Here is a 25,801-nt window from a genome sequence, read left to right on the forward strand (position 1 = left end):
TCAAAAAAAGGAATATATTTAGTGCATGATCTTCACATTTACGTTTTTCCTTAAATATTTCGTAGCAGCGATTAAAACAGTGCCCTACAAAACTGTCACTCACACTGAAAAAAATAATTCCCCAAACCCAAACCAGATCAGAAAAAACAGCCAAATTTCCTCCCACTATATAGGAGCAGTTTTTTTTTTTCCTTTTTTTCCCCTAGCAATGGCTTTCATGGCCAGTTGCGTTGTGTTTTTAAAGCCTTACTCTCTTCTAATATAATGATGCGTTATTCTTTTACATGTTCGTGAAAGAAAAAAAAATTGACGCCGTCGCTCTCCTTCCAATCGATCAACCGCGACGCTGCAGCAGCCTGCTGGTAAAAATTTGCAGCAATAAATCTGCGTGAGCTTGCTGAAGTGAGTCGCTGTTTGATGTTCTCTTTGCGTGTAAATTGGGGGCGCTCGGATCCTTCCATTTCACCGGACGAGTGCCAAGATTTTACAGCGTTGTTCATGTGCGTTGCTGGGTTGATCGCTTGATCGGATGCGTTTTCGTGGTCGCTTGAGACTCACTCAAAGGCGAATCAATGGCTCGCTTTTTCTCTCTCTTTTTTCCGGGTTGGTTAGCTTCTGCTGCGGTTGCAACCGATTCGGGTGGGGGATGAGATGGTACTGCGAGGACGCTCTTCCTCCAATGTCGGTGATCTTGTGGGTCAATTATTTGTTGGGGAAGTGACTTGAGATTCAGATTAATTAGATTAGTGTCTGTTAATTTGTTTAGTGAATTTAATGTCTCTTATTTTGTTGCTCTGATTGTTGTTGGTGATGTGTTCTGGGGATTTTTTATTTTCATAGACACAAATTCTTTGTAGGTTTGTTTTTAGGTGGATGCGACTTGTTTTTTTTCTCTGATTTGTGTCAAAAGGTAGGGAGAAAAGACTGAACTTAATGAACTGGACTATCGTTTTCAAGAAAGAAATGTTGGATTATTATTTTTTTTGATTGCTTTCTTTGCTACCTGGAACATGTGACAGTCCTTGACTCGGACTGTGTAAACAAATGTCTCTCATTACCCATTTCCCCCCTCTAAATGATGCCTTAAGAAAAAAGAGGAATTAAGATCGAATCATTATAAAGTCTTTAGTTTCAGTAAGCAAATAGAAGTGACTTAACACCAAGAAAATTCTCTCCTTTTCCTTTTTGTGTTTAAAGAAAGCCTAAAGAATTCTTCCATGGACGCTGAAGCTTCCCTGTTGAACAGCAACTGTATCTTATTCAGATGACAGTACAAAAATCAGTTAATCATACACACGTTTTGGTTGGTGAGAGTTGTCACGTTGGTTTGCATCAGCGTCACCTTCCCCTAATTTGTCAGTGTCTGTTGTCCGTCCTTGGAGGCTTCTACCGTTCTTCCTCTCGTTGGATTGTGGCACAAGCGCACATCTTGACATTTCTTTACTAGTCCTACATCCCAAATTACCACTATAATCTTTGCATTTTGGTTAAATTTAGGCTCCTATCGGATGGTCTAATCAGCAAAAAAAAAAAGCCAAAATTTGAATTTTCAAGTTTAATTTTGAGATATTTTCAACTTTGACTTTTAAGTCATCAAAAACACATTTATAAAAGTTTCACCTACAAATTTATTTTTATTTTCTAATAAGAACGATGGGGACCCTAGTATGATCATGAGTCCTGACCTCAGATAATTTTGAACCTGCCATATCTATGGAGTATGTACTACATGGCCATTTCTGAAGTCTGAACTATATTGTTCTCAGCACTGAACAATACTCCAGCATGTTATCTCCTTTTGTCTAATGTGTCTTACTATTCCATTTACTAATAATAATGGGGTTAAAGGAGTAAAGAGGTTGGTGGTTTGTGCTGATGGGAACCTTTGATAAATGCCGAGTTTGGTGTGGCCCATGGATTGCGTGACTTCAACTTGTCAGAGACCTTGCTCGTATAGTACTAGTAGTAGTAGTATGCTGGTGTCTGACCGGCCTTGACACAGTAAAATTTCTCGAGTGGGGAGGGGTAGATCCAATTCAGACCCAATTCGGTGGCTTCAGTGGTGAAGCCAATATAAGGGGGGCAGTCTCCCCTCTGAACACACACAACTTGTAGGCAGCTTCTCTCTGCATACAAGAGGAGGTCTCTCCTTCTTCAGTGTCTCCCTCAAGATCTTGCCCAAACTTGCTGAGATCTGGTGAGTGCCTTCTCACGGTCCTGTGGATCATTTGTGGTTTAGTTCGTAGTTTGTTGTGTGATCTTGCAAAGTCTTGATCTAGTAGCTGTGTTCGTTTTTGATTTCTCTGAAGATATTAGCTTTGCTGTGTTCGGATCTGGGAGATGGAGATGGAGATCTCATTTTCCTCTCACCCCCTTTCTGGATCACGGTTTCTCACTTTTGCCGCTTAAAATCGCGATGTTGCTCGCAAATTTACTTCCTTTATGCAAAAAAAATCATGTTAAAGAGTTGGTCGCGGCAATGGATGGATCTCGCCCGCCCCTGTCTATGATTTGATACTCTTCCCCAAAACCTCGAAATGTTTCCATCTCGATTCTATTGGGCGCCCCCATTTTCCCGTGTTTCTTGCGAGATCCCGGTTCGTCAGCTCGTGATCCGCGAACCCCGATTTGCTAGTGTTGACTTGGTAGCAATCCGTTTCATCACTCCATTCAGTTTGCTAATACTAATAAAAATTGTAATATTTTTTTTCCAGTAAGAGCACTAGGCGAAGATGGTGAAGATCTGCTGCATCGGAGCTGGGTACGTGGGCGGGCCGACCATGGCGGTGATCGCCCTCAAGTGCCCGGCGATCGAGGTGGTGGTCGTCGACATCTCCAAGCCGCGCATCGACGCCTGGAACAGCGAGCAGCTGCCGATCTACGAGCCGGGGCTCGACGAGGTGGTCAAGGAGTGCAGGGGCAGGAACCTCTTCTTCAGCACGGACGTCGAGAAGCACGTCGCGGAGGCGGACATCATCTTCGTGTCCGTGAACACGCCGACCAAGACGCGCGGCCTCGGCGCCGGCAAGGCGGCCGACCTCACCTACTGGGAGAGCGCGGCGAGGATGATCGCCGACGTGTCCAAGTCCGACAAGATCGTCGTCGAGAAGTCCACCGTGCCGGTCAAGACGGCCGAGGCGATCGAGAAGATCCTGACGCACAACAGCAAGGGCATCAACTACCAGATCCTCTCCAACCCGGAGTTCCTCGCCGAGGGCACCGCCATTGACGACCTGTTCAAGCCCGACCGCGTCCTCATCGGCGGCCGCGAGACGGCGGAGGGGAGGAAGGCCGTGCAGGCGCTCAAGTCGGTGTACGCGCACTGGGTGCCCGAGGACAGGATCATCACCACCAACCTCTGGTCCGCCGAGCTCTCCAAGCTCGCCGCGAACGCGTTCCTGGCGCAGAGGATCTCGTCGGTGAACGCCATCTCGGCGCTCTGCGAGGCCACCGGCGCGAACGTCACCGAGGTGGCGTACGCCGTCGGCAAGGACTCGAGGATTGGCCCCAAATTCCTCAACGCCAGCGTTGGATTCGGCGGCTCCTGCTTCCAGAAGGACATCCTGAATCTGGTGTACATCTGCGAATGCAATGGCCTCCCCGAGGTTGCGAACTACTGGAAGCAGGTGATCAAGATCAACGACTACCAGAAGAGCCGGTTCGTGAACCGGGTGGTGTCGTCCATGTTCAACACGGTGTCGGGCAAGAAGATCGCCGTGCTGGGGTTCGCGTTCAAGAAGGACACCGGCGACACGAGGGAGACGCCGGCGATCGACGTGTGCCACGGCCTGCTCGGCGACAAGGCGCAGATCAGCATCTACGACCCGCAGGTGACGGAGGACCAGATCCAGCGGGACCTCGCCATGGGCAAGTTCGACTGGGACCACCCGATGCACCTGCAGCCGACGAGCCCCACGGCGTTCAAGCAGGTGAGCGTGGTGTGGGACGCGTACGAGGCCACCAAGAACGCCCATGGCCTCTGCATCCTCACCGAGTGGGACGAGTTCAAGACGCTCGACTACCAGAAGATCTACGACAACATGCAGAAGCCGGCGTTCGTCTTCGACGGCCGCAACGTCGTCGACCCGGAGAAGCTCAGGGAGATCGGCTTCATCGTCTACTCCATCGGCAAGCCGCTCGACGCCTGGCTCAAGGACATGCCCGCCGTGGCATGATAAGATTTATGTGAATTTTAATCGATCGATTCGATTCTCAACCTCGATTCGAGCTGCAGGAATTCGACTTGGAAGAAGAGCAATGCAAGATGGGTTGGCCACTTAAAATTCTTTATAGTTCGTTTTTTTTTGCAGGAGACGACACTACCATTTTCTCAGGCATAAAAAAGTTGGGTGTTCTTGTTAGTAAAATCATCGTCATCGCTGTTGAAGTTTTTTTTTTTCATCGTTTGCACTGTTCTAGATCACTATAATCCCCCCCCCCCCCCCTCCCCCTCCCCCTGTCATCATGGCTCTTGCTGTTTGAGGGCCATCTGAACGAAAATTTACCTGTATTATTCAGTCAACTTGTTATAGCAGATTGGTTATTCCATTGTACTATTCTCAAATATATCTCTTGCTGCAAAACTTGTGTTGTTCTTGTCTGCGCAAAAACGAACCAGAAATGACTAAACGAGTAGTACATTGTGTCGGTCGGATTCATCGAAAAACGCTTCGTTTTTTCCACGCGGCCTCGGCTCGGCTCGGCTCTGTGTGGTGTCCAGCCCAACCACCGAATCCGCCGCGTATCGTTCGGCCGCGCACGCGGCCCAGCTATCAACCACCCTCCTCGGCCCCATCTCCGCCATGTGCTTTTGCCGGCCCATCTCCACGCGCCCGCTTGGGATGCGGGCGTGCCTGTGAATAAACGTGTCGTCTTGTTCCCGTGCCAAATGAGACACCGGATTCGTCAGTCCAAACTGCCCTTAAAACCGTCGAGAAAATCGTTTTGGCACGTTTTAATAGTTAGAGAGTCCATATATCTGATTTTAAAGATTTCGATATATAAATCAAATCTAACTTATATTTAAACGAAAGTTAAAGTGAACTTTCTCCGGTGACGTGCGACCAAGATGAAATTTTTTTCAATCTAGCACACGCACAACACTTACATACTGTATCGGATATGAGTGTGTTTTTCTAGTGCACGTCTAAAGAGACGGAGACCAATAACACATCTCTAACATTATAATTTTGTTATTAAAAAGCATACTCAGACGTACTACTATGTAAAAAAAGACAAACTCTAACTATGAATCTGAACACACATATGTCTATATTTATAGTTAGGATTGAACATTTTTTTGAGGGTGGAGGGAGTACTACTCTGTTTCAGAAAAAAAACAAATACCTAGCTTTGAACCATATGTGTCTATGTTCATGATAGGATTGATTTTTTTTTTTACGGAGGGGTACGTGCGTAATACATCTTTATTGGCAAAAAACCAAAAAAAAAAGAAGAATTATCTTAGGTTAGTTAATTTAACACGCTTTTGTCTGCCACGTACGATTTCCCGCAGTCGGTTTGTGCCAAGACGTGGTGAGTAAACGATGGTCGCGGTTGTGGCCGGCACTAGTGATTACCTCCATGTGTGCGTGGTACAGCTATACCGATACAGGAAGTGAAGTCAAGTCAGTGCTGTGGTCACGTCAAACAAATGTGAACGAATCTTCAAAGTAAAACCTTCGTATACCTTCCACATGGACAGATCACAGATGGACACAACGTTAACGTATACGGGGTCAAGCTAGAGAGCACTACTTTGGCGTGTCGTGCGGTGCAACCGCGGGCATCAGCGAGTGCTGGAGTACGTGCGTGCATGGCCGCACATATGCCGGCATCCCTGCATGTGTCATACGGCGGTGAGATTCCACGGCATGGACCATGGAGAAATATAGCTACGCTAGCTGCTTTCCGCGCACTTTCCCACCGACGTATAGTAGCTACAACGACGCGGTTTCACACGCTGTTTTCTTTTTCCTTCTTCCAAACTACTAGTACGGGTTCTTTTCTGATTAAGATTTCGATTTAATCTCGGTTTCCGTTGATATGTTTTTCATACTAACAGGCTATTCACAACCCAATAACTAAAGTGATATCTATAGCATTAAATAAACTGCCACCTAAAATGAAAAATGATGTGGCAAGTGAATAAATAAGGAAAAAGAAGGAAATCATGTCTTGCATGAGACATGGTTTCTATACAACATCCAAGACATTATGTGAGACTAGCATTAAATTTGAGTATAGAATAGTGGTGTTTACATTGGAAGAGTAGTGTCTAGTACTAGTTTCTTGATGATGTGAAGTTTGTGGAAACTATGTCTATTGTCTTAGATTGGGAATGGCCTTAAACGTGTTTCGTGAGAAAATTCTTAATATAAAAGTTGCTTTAAAATATCAAATATATACATTTATCGAGTTTGTAATAATTAAAACTTAATTAATTATATACTAATGAATTTCTTGTTTTATGTGCTTCAATTCAATCTTCATCTTCATCAGTCTCATACACCACCTAATATATTAGCAGAAAAAATAGATTTTGCAACTATGACCTGATGTAGATAATAGAGGGAATAGAGGAAAGAAAGGACACTATTTAATTTTAGTGGCAAAAATGAAAAAAAAAGTTTCATAATTGGGAACCCACTCTCCTCTTTTTATACACGCACGTTTTTTAAATTGTTGAACAGTATATTTTTTGAAAAAATAATCTATACGAAAGTTGCTTAAAAAGACATATTCTAATAATTAATTAATTGCGCGCTAATAGATTGATCTTTTTTAGCGGGAGGGATTAGTTTCCATCCCTTACTACCGAACACAGCCTAAAGAGGCTTGCTGCCATTCATGCCAGTGGGAATAATACGATTTTCTAATGTGGTTCCTAAAGAGGCTTGCTGCCATTCATGCCAGTGGGAATAATACGATTTTCTAATGTGGTTGCTATAGGCTGTGTTTAGATCCAAAGTTTGAATCCAAACTTCAGTCCTTTTCCATCACATCAACCTGTCATACACACACAACTTTTCAGTCACATCATTTTCAATTTTAACTAAAATCTAAACTTTGCGCTGAACTAAACACAGCCATACTTGGTTACTAGAGCTGTGTTTAGTTGGATTCAAAGTTTGGATTTTGGTTGAAATTGGAGATGATGTGACCGAAAAGTTATGTGTATGACAGGTTGATGTGATGGAAAAGGATTGAAGTAGTTGCTACACTTGAGTTTGTTTGTTACATGCCATAGTGGGAATAATACTGAGCAGTAGTACTTGCAAGAATTAATGCACGATATTATACGGTGATGCCCTGATGCAAACAGACTGACAGTACGTGTAATACTGGGGTCCGGGATCTCACGTGCCCGTACAAGCTAACATAAAGGGATTGCTGAACACAAAGGGAACATTCCATCCACATCAAAATTAATTCAAAGTTGGTGTAGATGGCATTGCTTCCACACAGCTTTTTTTTTTCCTTTTGCACACAGCTTTATCTTTGTACTCCCTCACTTTTAAAATATAAGGATTATTAAGTTGTTTAGCTAATGCTCTTTCAATCATGAAATATTAGACGTAACTACCACTAAGTAAAAACCAAGAAAAAATATTATTACCATCACATTTGTACCAATCCAATAAATAAAATGTATACACCTATCGAAATTAGAGATCGAGAGGGTGGAAGATTTAAAAAAACGAATTAAAGAAGAGGAGAGGTGTTAGTTAATTGCACATGTATATTTGTCTTAAATTATAAAACATCGAAAGAAAGCAGTTGTGCCTTATATTTTTTTTTACGAAGGAAGTACCAAGGTTGGGTCACATGATTTCTTTCTAGTTGCTTCAGTGGTTATTTTTTGAATTTTGAATTGTTTATATTCCCTTTCCAAGCATTTATTTGATTTTGGAATCATTGAAATAATAAGAATATTAGAAATTAGTGCAGGAATGTTTATGTTATGGTAAAAATAAATAAATCCTATAAATCCTTATATTTTAGATGGAGTATATAAAATGACCAAGATTATCACATTATTACTGAGCACTAATTAAAAACTCCAAAATTGATCTCAGTTGAAGTCACTTGGAATAAAGAACAAAAGGTTGAATGGTTGTCATTATACTACAGCACAACATTAATTTAGCATAAGTGTACATAGATATAGCTAGTAGTATATATCTACACCAACCTACATACACATTATAATGCAGAAGTAGTTAACATAGGTAGAGATTCTTCTGCCAAGAAGATACAGTCAGGGAATGCCTAGTGCTGCCAACTGCATACACAGACTACGGTTAATCGGGCACATAAAAGTTTGCCATGAAAAATACTCCACCGGCTGACCAATGAGGTTTGCAATCACTTGTAAGTCAGCTCTCCATCGTTGCAATAAGCTTAATTAATATATACTCCTAATTTCCAAGCCATTAATTGGTAGGTAATGACTGAGACGGTGGATTTCAGCAGGAGCTAATCAAAGAACCCTAGCTGCGTGATTTGCCTTCCTGCCAGCTGTCTCCATGCCAAGAGATGAGATGACACTTCAAATATCTAGTGTAGGGAGATAAGTCTGCAATGGATGTGCATTTGAATTAGATTATGATTGTAAAAATTGTGTATAAATATAAAACTTTGAAGGCGTGCATACACATCTTCAAACCAATCAATGAATATAACTTATAAATATTAATGCATATTTGTCCTTGCAATAGTGTTGTTAACGTTGGAAAGAACACACGTAAGAGTATGCAGCATTTTTGTCAGCAGTTTATTCTCCAGTGAGTAACTACTACTAGATCAATTGTTCCTGCATGATAAAATAATCCATCCGAACTTAGGAAATAAGCAAATAATAATTGTGTGTATATCCAAAAGAACTTGTCAAAACTTGGGGGATCAAATTATGCGGTGTCCTAAACACACCAACTAGGTACTCTACCATGCAAAAGTACTTAGGACTGCGGCAAAACAAATTAAGGATATTAATATCAAACAAAGAAGGTCTTAGTTATCTTAAAACAAATTAAATGACATAATACTTATACTACATCGCAAAACAATAAACTACTCACTCCGTTTTACAGTGTAAGACCTCCTAGCATTGCCCACATTTATTTAGATGTTAATGAATGTAAGTGTGGGCAATGCTAAATGAATGTGGGCAATGCTAAAAGGTCTTACATTGTAAAACGGAGGAAGTATTACTTAAGAGCCTTAATTGTCTTCAAAATTGAATGTTAAATGTTTATAGTTTTACACTGCATTATTGTTAATATTACGGAAAAACAATATATATATACTAAAATATTTCAAGCAAATAAAACAAAAATATATTGTGACACAAATCATATAATTTGTTGGGCTAACCACTAGCAGAATAATTATATTTTTTATGCGAGTAAGAACAATTATAAAATTTGATTCTATTAGTGTGCAGTCTCTTACATAGGAGTAAGAATCAACTTAATTTAGGAGTGGCTAAATTTTCGTGAGTTCCAACTTCCAGATTTCGTTAGCAGTATCATAAGAACATATACAATTTAACATCTGCTAATAATTCTAATTAATGAGGTCCATTGTGTAGCTACTTACCAACTTACCATGCATGTATATTTGAGTATTGTCATCCAAGTCTAACTCCAGGAGGCACAATATCATCAAGTAGCCCCTTGTCAAACGAAACAGCCGGAGGCACCGACGGCGACGGCGGCCGCTGCGCGATGGTCACCGCCGCCTGGGGGCTATTATTATAGCCAGGGCGTTGTAGCCCCTCGCCATTGTTCAGCTCCTGCAAAGACGTCGTCGTCGGCATCGAGCAGCTGACGGCGGTCTCGGAGGACGGCGGGTGCAACCGGGGTAAACCGTACAGCATATGCGGCTGTGGCGGCGGCGAGACGAACGCCGACATTTGCTCGGCGAGGGCGACGGCCGCCGCGCCGTGGATGTGCGCCGCGACGGCGGCGCCGCCGACGCCGCGCTGGAAGGAGGCGGTGTGGTGGCAGTGCTGGCCCTCGTAGGTGGTGATCACGACGGAAGGGTCGTCGGAAGACCGCTCCACGCGCTTCTTCACAGTGCACTTGCTGTTGGTGCACCTGTAGTAGCTCCTGAGTCAAGCAAAACCATTTTTTGTTATGTGATGATTAGTTGAGCCTTGAACAAATCCATGTTTAATAATGATGGCAATTATGGATGGTGGTGTGTCTTGGTGATTAATTATAACAAAGATTCTAATTAATTTAACAAAGTATATAGCACATCAGCACATGCATGTATGGATATAGAATTTGACTATGTATAGTACTAGTGCTATAATAAGGGAAATACTACCTCCGTTTTTTAATAGATGACACCGTTGACTTTTTCTCACATGTTTGATCATTCGTCTTATTCAAAAAATTTACGTAATTATAATTTATTTTGTTATGAGTTGTTTATCACTTATAGTACTTTAAGTGTGATTTATATCTTATACATTTGCATAAAATTTTTGAATAAGACGAATGGTCAAACATGTGAGAAAAAGTCAACGGCGTCATCTATTAAAAAACGGAGGGAGTATAATACAAGATATATACCGTAAAAGAAAACTCTCCGATAAAAGAAGAATGTTCCATTACGACATATGAGATATCTAGTTGCACAGATTCTGTCATATGCCCCACTATAAAAAAACTGCCCCTTAAAACCATGGGTTTTGCCGTTTTGGCATATTCAGTTCTAATATAACTAGATAATATGTAAAGGGCAATAAATATTGTACTACTACTATATATATAGTGAAGAATTAGATGAAAATAGCTAGGCTTTGCTAACAAAAAGTAAACTGATCAGGGAAAATTACTCTAAGCTAGCCAAGAGCCACATACAGGCATACTTCAAACAATTAATATGCAAGCCGTTATATATACTATGTAGAACATGCATTAGAACGAGTATTCTTTGACACAATGACTGCATGAACTTAGATTATTTTTTAAAAAGCTTTTGTTGACCAAAAATCTAAACCAAATGATTAGCAGTTGTTCAGAAAGATTTTTCACTTCACATATATGGTATATATAAAGCAGGATAGAAGAAAGAAATTAAACAAGCAATCCAAGCTTTGCCCCCCATGCTTGTGAGAGCTGAGAACACACACGAGATATGATCGATCGAGGGGATGGACAGAAACAGAAGGAAGCGATCGATCGATTGTCACGCGCTCACCTTGGGAATGGGCTGTTCTTGACCGCCTTTTGCCCATACTTCCTCCACCTGTAGCCATCCTCGAGGTGGTCAATCTCGCTCTTGGTCATGAACGCGAACCGCGGCTGCCTCGCCCTCTTCTGCCCCTTCTTCGCCGTCGCCGTCGCCGCCGCCGCCGGCCTAATCAAACACACACATGCACTGTCAAAACCGATCAAAGAAACCGCCATGAAAAACTCAAAAAATTAGCACACTTTCTTCACTGAAACCACCGCGTCATTTCATATCATACCGTCGCTGCAAGATGCAGTTAATAAATTAAATGCAGTGTGGGCTGGAGATCGATGTGTATAGATGTGGAGTGCAGGGTTTAATGAGTGCTTGGATCAAGTTGGCCAAGGTAAGACAAAGAAATTGGTCGGTCGGTCGTCAGGTCAGTGCTCCAGACATGGCGACGTACAGTACTAGTACTCCAGTAGATAGCCCCACTACTCCACTACACCCCCCTCGCCGCCAACCAGCGTCGCTGCTGACATGCAGATTTCAGACCACCGATGCATCGAAATCGCAAAAGAGACCGTTCTATATACGCCCTCCGTTTCAAAATGTTTTAAACTGTTGACTTATTAGTACATATTTGACCGTTCGTCTTAATAAAAAAAAGTTTATGAAATGTGTAAAACTATGTGTACATGAAAGTATATTTAACAATGAATCAAATGATATGAAAAGAATAAATAATTACTTAATTTTTTTAATAAGACGAACGGTCAAACACGTACTAAAAAGTCAACAATGTCAAACATTTTGAAACGGGGGAGTATATAATTACTCCCCATTTCTTCCCGTTTCGACCAAGATTTTGCAAACATATTTGAACGATGATATTTTTTTCGGAAACGCCCATAAAATTTACACGTCAATATACTATAAGAAAAAAGTGTATATGCTACACAAAGTAATTAGCCAAGCAAGAATTTGAACGATGAGATCGATCAACAACATAAAAGTAACAAAGAATTGGAGAACATGTTTGGACGCAAGTCGAATTAATGGTGGAGTAAAAGAAAATACGCGTATCCGTATTGGATACGGGCATTATTAATTTATTATTATACAGTGGTAGTAGTACTTGACGATGACGATGAATAGTGTAATAGGCGAAATCAAAACGAGGCGAGGCGAGGCGAGGAGGGGAAAAGAACAAGAGAAACCGCGTGAAACTTGGAACAATCTTCGCACGCAAATCGCGGCGCGAGAGACGACGCGGCACGCGGATCTGCTACTACTAGCAATTTTTTTCTGTTTTTTTACCAGATTGCCCCTCCCCGACGCGTAATCCATGTAAACGTGTTGCAATTTGCAACGAGAGAAAAAGAGAGAAAAAAAAAACGAAAACTCGTCGCATGAGCTAGCTCCGCCGCTCGCCGGAGGAGAAGCGAGAGAACCAAACGCCGGCGACGAACTCTAACGCACGCACGCACGCGGGGCACGTGTACTACTTACGCTGCCTCGGCGGCGGCCGGTCGCTTGTCGGGGGCGGCGGGCTCCCCGCTAGAGCTCGACGACGCGGCGGCGGCGGCGCCGTCGCCCGATCTCGCCGGCGCCTCCTCCTCCTCCTCCTCCTCCTCCCGCGCCGCCGCCCCCACCACATCCACCGGCAGATCCAGCGCCGCCGGTACCATCATCCCCGCGCCGCCTTCCTCGCCCGGCGCCGCCCACCCGCCGAGCTCGGCCAGCACCGCCGACGAGTACTCCGCGAAGGCGGCGTCCCCGTCGAACGGCGACCACTCCGCTCCGGCCATGGCCGCCGCCGATCAACCACCGTGCCGTGCTACGGCTACCGATCGATCTCTTCTCCGGTGATCCGCTTGTAGAGGAGAGTGCAGTGAACTGCGGTGCACTGGGGGAGTGGGGGGGGGGGGGGGGGGGGTTGTTCTGGATTTTTAGTGTGGGGGAGGGGGGTGGTGGCGATGGATTATTTTTGGGTGATTAATTAATTAATTAATTAACGGGCGGGGTAGGGGGGAGGGAAAGAAGTAGCTTTCGTGATTTTTATCGGTATCTGGGCTAGACGCGTCGTCTCGGAGGTTAAAACTTTTTTTTTTTGGATGCTTTCTCTCTCTTGGTCATGGTGGGTGTTGGGGTAAAACTGTAAAAAGGGTCGAACCGTGGTATGTTGCTGCACATTGTTTTTTTTCTTTGAACAGTAGGATCGAAGAAAACAGATGAGCATGTGTTTAGTTCACGTCAAAATTAAAATTAAAAATTTGGTTGAAATTGAAACGATGTGATAGAAAAGTTAGAAGTTTACGTGTGTAGCAAAATTTTGATATAATGGAAAAGTTGGAAGTTTGAATAAAAAGTTTGGAATTAAACTCGGCCTGACTCTAGAATGCAAGTGTAAAATAGAGGATTATAAAAAGTAGAAAAGACACATAAATAACTGTTTGATTGAATCGTATAAAAAATATAGGAATTTTCAAGATACGGAAGCTCTTGCTAAATTTTTCTAAAACTTTTATAGGATTGTTCAATCCATAAGAATTTCAAACGATATAATATGATTTAATCTTTTTTTTAAAATACCTCATAAAATATTTGTATGATTGAAACCCTCGAAAATTCTTTTTTTTCCAAATCAAAAAGGCCCTAAGAGAGAAAACCATGATTATGTTAATGCAGCTCGTAATTACTCTATTTATCCTAAAATAAACAAATATAATACCAAATGTAACACATATATATTTTAATAATGGAATAAACAAAATAATTCACTTTAGCTTTTGATATTGGAATTTATAGAAGTTTCTTTTGTCAAGTCGACATGATTTCAAACCGTTTAATTCGTGGATGGTAAAGCTGTGATTGATCTTCCCTCTCTTAGTAAGCCGGTAACCATATTTATTGTAGTGGTTTCTAGTATGCTTTGGGGTTTAATCATCGTGAATTCCAATGTTTTATTCTTTAGAAACTAGTCATACAATGTACTAGGTAGACTAGAAAGAAAATTTGATCTAAAATATTCTGTTGATGCATTTATGCAACACAAGAAAAAATTTAGACCGTGTGGGTCGAATTGTCCTTGGTAACTTTTTATAGACAAACCCTTACGGATCAAATTATACGTTTCTAACGGTTTAACCTAAACATGTAAATATTAGAAAAAAAATTGCATCAAATCAAACTCAAACATTGTACTACTAGTAATTTGTGGAGTAGTTCTCAATAAACAGAGGTTAGAGAAGGGAATGTACAACGTAACCAGCATGTCCACCGCCCATTGACCAATTCTCTTACGAGGTTGGACGTCGTCATAAAGAAACAACGAAGTGACTACTGCTTAAATAATTCTGCAGGTCGCCTCTCGGCGCCATTAGCTGGATTCCTACATGATTACAATACTGTTTTACGAATTGATGAAAGGTTAATTAGGCCCCACACCGACGCTTCAGTTAGTATTATAACACACCTTGTAGCCACATGCATACAACCAACTGATACACATCCAAAAACTGTTCCATGAAAGGAACCACTGAGAGTTAAGTTCTCGAATTAGATAACACCATTTGTGGCCGGTATTCGATCAGGATAAACATAATTTCCCAGTTAAACATTTGCTTAAATCGCTTATTTAAGTGGTCCACTTTTTGGGGTAGGATTGAGTTAATGTTATACTAGCTCCCATCGTTTACACTATGTCTTATAAAACGCTACCAAAATTTAAATTTAACTTTTGGCATTTTTATCTTATTTTATTTTCTAAATTGGCTTTTAAATTACTATTAAAGTCATATATATAAATTTTTTAATTATGTCATTCCCCGCCAAAAAAAAAAGAATATGTCATGTTCTTTAGTGAAGCTTTAGCTCCTCATCCCATTCCTTTTTTAGAAAATAAAGCTGCATATATTTAATTTCACATGTCCGTTTCCATTGCGTCGTCTCGAACAGTCGATTTGAATGTTCCAAACAAGATCTGTCGAATCGGCAAAGTAATCTTTCAACCTTTTTAAAAAAGTTTTCACAGGCACGGGTGAATTAGTTTAATGATTAATTACTTTCAGAATTATCTTAAGATTAATTACCACCGTCGATTACTTAGTTACGAGGGTAGATAAGAGACCTGGCCGTGGAAAGGACGATGGTGAAAAGAGAGCAGAGAGAGGTGCGTGTGGGTCCCAGAAGAGAATCATTTTTGCACCTAACTTGGCCTGCACGAAACCACCACTCCTGTCCCTATATCGATTAATCCCCATCAAAGGTTAATATTCTTTTCCGTCAAATTTAACCCATCAAATTTACACTGCAACAAAATTAATTCTGCAGTTTATACATTGAAATAATCAAACTCTCCAAAATTTGTGACTATGCCAAAACGTTTTCTTTTTGGCCTTGCAGATGGATATGTCAAGAGAAGTACATAAGTACAAGACACGTTCTAAAAAAAAAAGTACAAAGACACAGAACATAATTAAGAACTTATGCACTTGTATGATATTATTATGTACCTTTGTAAAATTATTGTTTGTTCGTTTCCCCTCTACATAGCGTGTGATGGCGACCAGCATGTCTCACACGACGTAAAATAGGTCTCACATGCATGTGAGGCTAGGGGCCGGACACCATCTCATTCAATGTGCACACCTAACCATATATTCAAGCATCTCCCTAATTTTGTAGTATGGCAGATGATAACTGCCTACTTGTAATTGCCACAAATTATCACCCATGGTTGTGTTTAGTTTATGAAATTGGGAAAAAGTTTGGAAAAAGTTGGTAGTTTAGGAAAAAAAGTTAGGAGTTTATGTATGTAGAAAAGTTTTGGATGTGGTGTGATAGAAAGTTGGGAGTTGGGGGGAAGTTTGATGTGAACTAAACATGGCCCATGTCTGCAATTTTTCAAGTGCTACTGTCTAAGCTTAATGTGTGATTCAACTGATCACTCACAAACTCCTTGGGCCTTATTCGGTTAATCCTATGACGAAGGAATTGGAGGAAATTTATTCCACATTGTAAAATTATTTCCCCTTAATCTCCTCCGATTATTTTCAATCCCATCTAAATCGAACAAGGCCTCAGACAATCATGCTTAAGCATAGGAGTAAAATTTAAATTGCAGACATGGGCGATAATTTGTGGCAATTAATTAATATTATAGGCAATCAAGCTGAATGAAGTTTTGCTAGAACTTAGATAAACCAGCCAAGTGATATATAACAGTTTTTGAAAGAAAAAAAAAGGGAAACATAAAGGACAATGTAACTTGTCAGGGCAAAAACCAAGCATGTCGTTATGTAGCTTCAATTGTCGGATTTATCTTCAAATCCCAGCTTTTCGTTATATACCCTCCCAGTGCAGTGCATGCTGCAGTTGCATGGTACCTGCGCCAGCTAGCTAGCTAGTGACGATGTTTTGATGGCAACATTTTGGAGACGGTGGCGTGCCAATTTTCGATGATTTGAAATGCATCAACTGCATGCCATGGTGTATGGAATATGGCTGGCCAAATTTCTTTTTGACCATGGCTGAACACTACAAAGAAAATTCAAATCCAGGTTCAGATTGTGGGCAACAAAAAAAATGCAGGAGAGATGTTATTTTTGTTACAATTTATCTTATAATTATTTTTTAACATGCATATTTGTGGAGAGGTATATTTTATATTAATTTATCTTATAATTATTTTTTTAAAAAAATATAACTATGTAGTTGATATGTACGAAATAAAAGGATATTCTCTGGAGAGACGAAAACACTTTTCCAGGAGAGATCGATGAGATCAGAAAAAAAAAGCTGCCTAATTTAAGCAAGCTCTCTCCAGACTCCAGCTAGCTCAATTTGAAGAGGAGACAAATCATCCGAGAGGGGGACCTTTTCTTTTTCACCTTTTGGCCTAAAAAAGGCAGAGACCGTCGGTAGATAGATGGTGTGGTCCATTGAACTCGATGGCCATATCTAATCCTCTTATCTCTGCCCCCATATCTCCTCTCTAATATATGAATATAGCTGGTACATTTGTTTAAGCTTAGTCTATTCTATCCTTTGATCCTATCCATCGTTCTAGTATATCCCTTTCTTCTCATTTTGGAGAGAAGAAGAGGAAGAAAGATGCATGATGCTTGATCGACTGATTTGTGATATTGGGGGGTGATTAATTAAAGATGACACTAATTAAACCACCCCCACCAATCTAGATTGATCTCATTAAGAATGGTGGAGAATCTGGAGATGTCATGCAGAGTAGCAACACTAGCATAGCACCTTCTTATCTTTTCCTCTAGGACGGGATCACACGGCAACTAACACCCCCATCTGAAAAGAATTGAAATGCAGAGACTAAAGCCCCGTCTAGAGAGTTTCTTACGGCTATAGCTTCTTGTAGAATCCTAGAATCTTAGCTCTTCTAAACTGTATTAATTTTTATCTAAATTTTAAAAATCAGTACCTATATAACGGAATCTAGAAAATAAACTAGTAAACAAAAACTAAGAAATCCAACATTTTCATCAGCCAGTTATTCAATAGCTCAATAGCTGCTTCTCAAACGCTCGAGTTCCCTAGACAAAAGGCTGAGATTCTGCACGAACTTTCTTGTGAAAAGCTAGGAAGGAAGGAGGTTGCAAAAGGCTCAGGCGAAAATGGGCTAATTGGGCTCTGTGTTTCAAGCACGTGAGTATGTATTGGGCCCTAGTGCGACCGTGCAGTGGCCCACTTGCAGTGTCCAGGCCCACCTGTCCAAACCAACAACTGGGGGAAGGCTTTTGACCACCTTTTCTGTAAAAAGGACGGTACTACATCGGTCAACTGTGGTCCATGGCTCCCTAATCCCTATGACTGAATGCCTCCAAATCTACCCTTTAATCCCTTCTGCGTATGACATGAACATATTTAACTTAAGTCTAATCTATCCTTGATCCTCGCCAATTCGCCATCATTCAGCATATCCCATTTTACTCACATGCAAAAAAAGAACATATCAATGCTAGTGATCTCGGAGATTGTAAAGGATGCCACTAACCGATCCCTTTTAACTACGGTTTCACTTCAGAATTCCATATAGCACATGAGCTGATCAGCAGAGGCTGCTACACATTACAGGTAAAACAAGGGTGTTCCAGGCTAGGCAACACGGCTACAATTTGCATAGTTCCAGCGTTTTATCGAAGCCTGAACTGAACTTGCTTCTGTCTACTCAAAACTGGGAGCAAAGCGAAACCTTCCTGCCAAGGAGAGCTGGGAGGCAGATGCTGTCATCGCATCACCGGTTGCGCGCACCTTAGCTCTGAAGGTCGCTGGCAGGGAGTGGCTAGTGCTTGCCTTGCCTGTCTAGGGCAGGATGACAGGCTTGATGTCCCAGATGTCCTTGGCGTACTCGTGAATCGTCCGGTCGCTGTTGAACTTGGAGGAACTGGCTGTGTTGAGGATTGACATCCTTGTCCATAGCTGCAGGTAGAGAGATGGATATGTGAGTAGAAAGGATAGACAATTTGAGTTCCCCATGTGTTATTGACAATGTTAACTGCAATCAGAATAGAAGATGCTATAATGTGAATGTATGAAAACTATGATGATCTGATATGTCTTGAGGAAATGTAGTGCCAAGCAGGGAAAATGGGAGAGAAGAAACTAACAGAGCAGTGCATTTTATGTTTATACCAGAAATGAAATTGCGGATTTCAAAACATTCATTCGGTGCTAGAGAATTAGCCCCAACATTCCCATAAATTGCTTGGTTATTTTTTTTTAGGTTTTTAGGGAGCATAGGAGCACTTGCCTGAAGTGAATGGCCAGCTATGTACATGAAAGAGCCTAACAGCAGGTCTAATGGTCTATGCATAGAAAGAGAACATAACCAGCGACACTATTTTCTGACAGTTTACATTGCTCTTTCATCACATCCATGCTTATGGAATTTGTTAATTCATGTTTATAGTAATAAAACACCGGTTTGAGAACATAAGACACAAATTCACAAAACAAGAAGTTTATGTAATAGTCACATGCAGTGCGCAAAAAGAAGAGGACTTACTTTCTGATCGCGGTATGCTTTATCAACCTTCTCCTGGCATTCAATGTAGCTGGGGAAATCTTTACCAACAAGAAAATAGTCTGCACGCCCATAACCTTCATTTCCTTCCAGAGAACCCATCAAGTCATCGTAGTTGTAAGTTCCAAAGACCCCACTGCGGACAAATCTCTTAACCTCTTCGAATCTTGGGTCAGGCACAAACTACAAGTGAAAGAAAATGACATGGTCATAACGTTACTTGTACTACTCTGGCTCATGCTATCTTTGTGAGTTGATCATAAGCGACTGCATGAACAAGAGTGATATGATGATCCAAAGAAAACGAGTGATACCTTTCCCTGGGCTCTCTCTTTCCTTAAACCAGCAATTTCATGTGCCTCAGCACCAAAAAGGAAAAAGTTTTCCTCTCCAACCTCCTCTCTGATTTCCACATTAGCACCATCCAAAGTTCCAATAAGGATACATCCATTCATTGCAAACTTCATGTTGCTGGTTCCACTAGCTTCCATTCCAGCAGTACTGCGTGAAATTAAATTTGTAGAAACACTTACAGTTGGCAGTCTGGCAAAAACTCTACATTCTAATAGGCAGGAGAGTTTTTCTGTGAATCTGTAGACTGAAATGTAGCCAGATTATTACCTGATATGCTGAGACAATTCACTGGCAGGGATTAGCGCCTCAGCAACACTAACATTATAATCTGGAATAAATACAACCTTGACAAAAAAGCATATCACAGTTAGTTCTCTGATTGCAGCATAAGGAAATTACTGAGTTTTCAATACTGATGCTTATTTCTATAGTATAAGAAAAACAAATAGAATCAAATTCATGGATATACTACGACGGTACGACCTCTGTTATGGGCCCATGGATAAAAGTGCCAAATTTATATCGTTGAGATCAGGGAAAAAAAAATGTCCATAGATAATCAAACAATTGGATGCCTTTGGCAGCTGGGCTATTAGTCAAAGCCATATTTCTATGACACAGATGAAAATGAAGATGACAGGTGAATTTAAAGAGAGAAAAACACTACCTTCAATAGATCTCCAATTTCTGGATCATGATTTACAGTAGCTGCAACATCTGTAACAAACTTCACTATCCTCTTTGCCTGTACGTAAGTGGCAAATGCTTTCCCACCAAATATGCATACCCTTGGAACAAAGCTATTTATTCTGTCTTTTGCACTCATTTCTTTCATCTTCTTGTAGCGGTAGACAATTCCAAGGATATTTAGCAGCTGTCGCTTATACTCATGGATCCTTTTCACCTGTGAATCCAGGTGACAAAAACTAAGTGAACCAATACATGATAGAATGAAAATGCTTCCTATTAAATATACCTGAACGTCAAACATTGCATCTGGACTGACGATATATCCTGTTTTTTCTCTTATGAGAGAAACAACCTTCACCTTGTTAGCCTTTTTAGCAGCACGCCATTCTGATTGCAGATCCTCATCATCAGCAAACTGTAGCAGGATGAATATCAGCAAAAAATAGCAAGATGAATTAACAGAAATATATAAAAGTAAGGAATAGGTAACAATGGAGTGAAGGAATTATTTAAAAAGGTGCATCACTTAAAATTGCAAACAGATATAACTGAATGTCTAGAAGTACCTTCTTTAATTCAGCAAGTTTATCAGTGTTCAAAACCCAATCATCAGATCCTATCCATTTTGAAATGATTGCACTTAATTCAGGATTACAAAACCGAATCCAACGTCTAGGAGTCACTCCATTTGTTTTATTTTGAAATTTAGCGGGCCACATCTGTCAGCAAAATGGGAAGATGGTGAATGTCATATAATTGGATGATTATAGAAGCAGGGAAATAAATGAAAAAAAAGTATCCCAATTCCAAATAACGCCATGTAAATACCTCATAAAAGCTGTTGAATACATCTTCTTTCACAATCTCGCTGTGAATCGCAGCCACACCATTAACCGAATGCCCACCAACAACACAAAGGTTAGCCATTCGGACAACTCTAGGTAATTTAGGATCTGATTTTACAAATGGATCTAACTCATCCTCAGAGTCCTCGTTTTCTGCCTCCACAACTTCTTCAGAGTCTACCTCCACCTCCTCAGAGTCCTCATTTATCTCTACTTTGGACACAGTTTTCTCCTCAACCACAACACTAGGCTCCAGAGATTTGACAAGCAATTTCTCTTTCAATTTAGCAGGAGATTCTTTTTTCTCTTTTGGTTTCACAAATAGTTTGGCAATAGAATCTGGTAGGTCAATGTTGTCTAAGATTCTCATTTCTTTAATCTTCTTTTTTAACAGTGAAGTATCTTCTGTTCCATATTTTGAGATAATGATGTTCATCAGCTGTTTCAAAACAAGAAAACATAAGTGGGTCTACAGAGCATGAAGCTAACTGTGTAAGTTTTGTGCACATGTGGTACCTCCCCATCAATTTTTTCTATGATTTCAACATGCCGAGGAAGAAGTTTCTGCATTATGTCCAAGCTCCACTTCTCCAGAGCTTCAGGAAGCACCGTGTGGTTTGTGTATGCCACAGTTCTGGAAAATATTTCAAAATTAGTACAACATTTAATGGAGGATAAATGAGGAAGTAAATTAAGGCTATTTGGAATGGTGGAACACTGAACACATAAAGCTGCAGACTCTAATAGGTTTCAAGATTAGCTAATTTGGTGGTGAATACCTTTCTGTGATACTCCAAGCCTCACTCCAGCTTAACCCTTTAACATCAATCAATATTCTCATCAACTCAGGAATGCACAGTGTTGGGTGAGTGTCATTCATCTGCACTGCAACTTTAGAGGGGAAGTCCTCCCAGCTGGGAGAATCACCAGCTCTCCTCTCGAAACGAGCAATAATATCCTGTAGTGAGGCTGAGCATAATGTATATTGTTGCTTCAGGCGAAGAACTTTCCCCTCTGGTGATTCGTCCCCAGGATACAGTACGTGACATATCTGGTATGATGAGAAAACAAGCAAATAAAACTTAAGAGATTAAATAACTCATCAAGTTTGACCACAGTGATGGCAATGAGCAATACTAGTTCATAATGTGGCACAAAACACAATACACAAAATATACCATAATTGAGAATGAATGACACAAATAAGAATGCGGTAATAAATACAATTCACATGCCTTGAGGTATGGGGCTTCCACTTCAAAAGCCATTTCACCATGTGCTAACTATTTTCAAGAGAAAAGAACATGTGCTAACTAGCCTAGTGGATGCGACCATATCCCATCAGTCTCGATCTATTGATTCAGAGGAGCAATATACATGGATTTACTCTCTGTGATTTAATTGAATAGTTCTTAAACAATTGTGTGAATCAAATCAAAATGTTGTTGGGTGCATGAGATATCTTTTAGCCTTTCAAATAGTCTGACGAAGAGTTATGCTTTGTGCTGAAAAGGAGAACATGGGAAAATAATACCTTTTCAGCATTTAGATGAGCTTCATATGCACTTGCATGATCTCCAGCATTAAAAGCTTCCAAATCGAAATCTTGTGATGGCACTGTTGTTGACCAAAGACGAAGATTGTTGGTAGTTTTAGTCTTGTAGCCAGGAATAGGGATATCATGAGCAACAACCTTGATATTTTCTCCTCCAATCCAGTGCATCCTCCCATCAGTGCCTTCAACCACTTTACCATAGAACTTCACAGGATAGGAGACATCGGTTCTTACAATCTCCCAAGGATTTCCCATCTGGAAGATAAGTATGAAGTCATAAATGGTTAGCTGCTATAATCAGTATATCAACATAATCAAAATTCTGGATTTCAAGCAGCAAAAAATGAAAGGGCATATCAGTACCTCGAGCCAATTTTCAGCTACCTCCTCCTGACCATCCTTCGTTATGATTTGCTTAAAGAGGCCATGTTTGTATCGAAGTCCATATCCCCATGCTGGATAATTTAGGGTTGCCAGAGAATCCAAGAAACAGGAAGCTAACCGGCCTAGACCACCATTCCCAAGGGCAGCATCTGGCTCCTACTTGATTGCAATTACAAAAGTAGCATATCCAATCTTAATATTTCTAGAATAAAGGGAACTCTATGAATCAATAAGCTATTGGTGAAATTAAATATAGTCACTTAATCTGATAGCTACATGAAGAATATAAGTTAGGTGGTGAATCATGGTAGGAAACGAGCTTTTCCTTTGTAGATAGTTTCAGAACAAAGGGAAGGAAATGAATTAATAAAAAATGCCACTTTTCGTGCATTTAAATAATAAATTGCATGAAACAAATTTGATATGGACAATTCTCCTGCTGGTCTTTTTTTTTATATGGACAAAGATCCCAATCCTCTTCTAGAAATTTCTTACCTGGGTAGCAACATCCTCTAGGCTGTGTCCAAGTTGTTGTAGTGCTTCTGCGTATTGTCCAGTTAGCTCAAGGTTACCAACAGCATTAGTGAGAGCTCTTCCCTACAATACAAAAGAACAACCAAATAAGATGCAATGTATTCACTGAAAGGTAATAGATGAGGCTTGAGGAAGCAGCATATGAGACCTGTAAAAACTCCATGGACAGGTAATACGCTTGCTTCACATTTGTTCTGTCGTAATAGTCATATGTTGCATTCCAGTTCATTATCAGAGTATCAAGAACACTTTTAGCAGTTGCATGGTAAGCCTTCAGAGGTGAAAAGTGCTCTGGAGAGAATACTGGTGTGAACTCCGCATGGTGCTTAATGTTTGATGCAATGGTAGAGGAATCGATGGAATTTAGCACACTTGAAATCTCTGCATTACAAGAACAACAGTTTTAGCATCCAAAAATATATTTATTAATAGACATGGATAAAAGAAAACTTACCAATAGTATGCATTAACAGTTAAAACAAAAGAAGCGAAAATAGTTGTGTTAATGCTAATATTCTTGAACTTTCCAAACACCCTGGATATTTAGCACGGTCCACAAGCCCACAGTACTGATGCTTCTAGTCTTGACAAGTTGTATGCTTGAGTGGTCTAGGGATTTAGTATAGTATTAAACTTTGACTTTTAGGCTGTAATTCTTATTCTGATGTCCTTTCTGCTTGATCAAGGGACAGTGATTAAGAACGATGCAGCTTTTGCCTGCTCCAGTTGCTGTTTTCTTCTCTTGAAATAGAATGACGTGCAAATCTCCTACTTACTGTCAGAAGGTAAATCCCATACTTTATCAGTTTATCCTTTACCACAAAATTTGATGGTTGCTACCAAGTCTTGTTGAATCTTCTGCCTTGATTAAACGTTTCAACCACCTCATAGAAAATTAAGCTGAGTATATTGGTGATCACTTGATTATCATTTTCATTTGAAAATCAGTTTTGCTACTGTGTTACAACTACCTTCATAAATCACCCAGCATTGAAATCTACTAATATATTTCTCGGCTGTAAATTTAGAGGACTTTCTAAGACACTCCAGACATATTCTACACGAACTCACGAACAATTAGAATGCCTCAAATCCCACCTAGAAGTTTCTCAGAACTTACTATTCGAGATACAGAAATAACAGAGTTCCCATTTTACGCACTGAATCATTGCAGTTCAGTCAAAACAAACACCCAGTTCATCTCCCCGCGTAAACTCAGAGTAATAGAACTCTAGAACACACATTTTGCAGTTCATTCGCGAATGCCGCGACCCTCAAATCCGAAAACCCTAACGACCGAAAACAAATACCCATCAGAGCCCCCCACGCCACCACAATTCCGCCACCGCGCAGCCCCACCCGCGCGCGCGCGCGCGTACCGAGGATCACACGCATCCGCATCGCCAACGACAGCAATTCGAACCACATTACGACCAACCAGCACCCCCGCGAACCAGAACCACCGGCAACGCCCAGCCGCGTACCTTCCTCGGGCGACACCGACCCCTGCACGCCCCGATCGCTCGCCACGCTCCGCACCGCCAGCCGCCGCCGCGCCGGTGCCGCGCCCCCGCCGCGGGCACCACCCACGTGGAGCCCCCCGCCTCCGCCTCCGCCTCCTCCTCCGCCGCAGCCGACGCCGACGGGGAGCGGCCGGGACGCGGTGGCCAGCTGCAGCGGCGCCGAGGCGGTCGCCATTGTCGCGCACGCGCGTGCAGTGTCAAGTGTATCAGAGCGAGAGAGAGAGAGAGAGAGAGGAGCGATGCGATTTGCGAACGCGAGGAGAGGAGGAATTCTTCTATTCTAATCGAGGTGGTGGTGGGTTAAAAATATCTGGTTGCCGTGCCGTGTCAACGAGACGGGGGTACACGTGGTGTGCCACTGGCTGGTGGGGCCGCGTCACCGGCGTGGTTCATGTGCCGCGCGCTGTGGCACGCTTGTTGCCTTGCGCCAGGTTTCGACGGCTGGGAATTAAAACGGGCTCACTTTTTTTTGTCGGGTTTTTCGACGGCTGGGAATCGCTCTTGGGCCTTCTGTTTTTCTTAAAAGTCTCTTTTCTTGGCGTGTTCTTTCAAATTTTGTCTACTTTTTTTACTGTTAAAGATTAGTCATGTAGAATGCAATGCAAGGCGATGCTGCTCATTCACGTGACAGGAAGGGCAAGGGTAAAGAAGAAGAAAACATACTAGCATAATT

General features: G+C 41.4%; 3 protein-coding genes across 4 annotated transcripts; 1 reads left to right on the forward strand and 2 right to left on the reverse strand.

Moving 5' to 3' along the window:
* Positions 1-2,030: 2,030 nt before the first annotated feature.
* On the forward strand, positions 2,031-4,549 carry LOC127767044 (UDP-glucose 6-dehydrogenase 3). The gene is made up of 2 exons (XM_052292248.1): positions 2,031-2,197; positions 2,715-4,549. Exon 2 carries the CDS (start codon positions 2,733-2,735, stop codon positions 4,173-4,175), a length of 1,443 nt encoding a protein of 480 aa, XP_052148208.1. The 5' UTR covers positions 2,031-2,197; positions 2,715-2,732; the 3' UTR covers positions 4,176-4,549.
* Positions 4,550-8,068: 3,519 nt separating this feature from the next.
* LOC127768922 (probable WRKY transcription factor 57) lies at positions 8,069-13,099 on the reverse strand. 2 transcript variants are annotated; one of them, XM_052294591.1, is made up of 4 exons: positions 12,700-13,099; positions 11,215-11,373; positions 9,609-10,112; positions 8,069-8,578 (listed from the first exon to the last, which is right to left on the reverse strand). In XM_052294591.1, exons 1-3 carry the CDS (start codon positions 12,996-12,998, stop codon positions 9,632-9,634), a joined length of 939 nt encoding a protein of 312 aa, XP_052150551.1. In that variant the 5' UTR covers positions 12,999-13,099; the 3' UTR covers positions 8,069-8,578; positions 9,609-9,631. The 2 variants fall into 2 exon arrangements, with proteins under 2 accessions (XP_052150551.1, XP_052150549.1); XM_052294589.1 differs by having other exon boundaries at positions 9,601-10,112.
* A 5,090-nt stretch (positions 13,100-18,189) lies between these two features.
* On the reverse strand, positions 18,190-25,392 carry LOC127766911 (alpha-1,4 glucan phosphorylase L isozyme, chloroplastic/amyloplastic). Its single transcript, XM_052292086.1, has 15 exons — positions 25,090-25,392; positions 23,754-23,986; positions 23,567-23,668; positions 23,051-23,227; positions 22,667-22,942; positions 21,912-22,183; positions 21,649-21,766; positions 21,116-21,571; positions 20,854-21,006; positions 20,574-20,702; positions 20,265-20,501; positions 19,865-19,941; positions 19,558-19,744; positions 19,226-19,426; positions 18,190-18,639 (listed from the first exon to the last, which is right to left on the reverse strand). Exons 1-15 carry the CDS (start codon positions 25,301-25,303, stop codon positions 18,523-18,525), a joined length of 2,949 nt encoding a protein of 982 aa, XP_052148046.1. The 5' UTR covers positions 25,304-25,392; the 3' UTR covers positions 18,190-18,522.
* Positions 25,393-25,801: the final 409 nt, after the last annotated feature.

The sequence above is a fragment of the Oryza glaberrima genome, chromosome 3 (assembly GCF_000147395.1).
Source record: "Oryza glaberrima chromosome 3, OglaRS2, whole genome shotgun sequence".
Classification (NCBI taxonomy): domain Eukaryota; kingdom Viridiplantae; phylum Streptophyta; class Magnoliopsida; order Poales; family Poaceae; genus Oryza; species Oryza glaberrima.

Excerpts from the sequence above, each read along its gene's own strand:
- LOC127767044 (XM_052292248.1), top strand. The coding sequence starts at position 2,733 with ATGGTGAAGATCTGCTGCATCGGAGCTGGGTACGTGGGCGGGCCGACC.
- LOC127768922 (XM_052294591.1), bottom strand. The coding sequence starts at position 12,998 with ATGGCCGGAGCGGAGTGGTCGCCGTTCGACGGGGACGCCGCCTTCGCG. Across the intron at positions 11,374-12,699 it reads CCGGCCGCCGCCGAGGCAGC|GCCGGCGGCGGCGGCGACGG; the intron begins GTAAGTAGTACA and ends GTGTTTGATTAG. Across the intron at positions 10,113-11,214 it reads AAGAACAGCCCATTCCCAAG|GAGCTACTACAGGTGCACCA; the intron begins GTGAGCGCGTGA and ends TGCTTGACTCAG.
- LOC127766911 (XM_052292086.1), bottom strand. The coding sequence starts at position 25,303 with ATGGCGACCGCCTCGGCGCCGCTGCAGCTGGCCACCGCGTCCCGGCCG. Across the intron at positions 22,943-23,050 it reads TAGCTGAAAATTGGCTCGAG|ATGGGAAATCCTTGGGAGAT; the intron begins GTACTGATATGC and ends CTTATCTTCCAG. Across the intron at positions 21,007-21,115 it reads TATTCAACAGCTTTTATGAG|ATGTGGCCCGCTAAATTTCA; the intron begins GTATTTACATGG and ends TTTTGCTGACAG.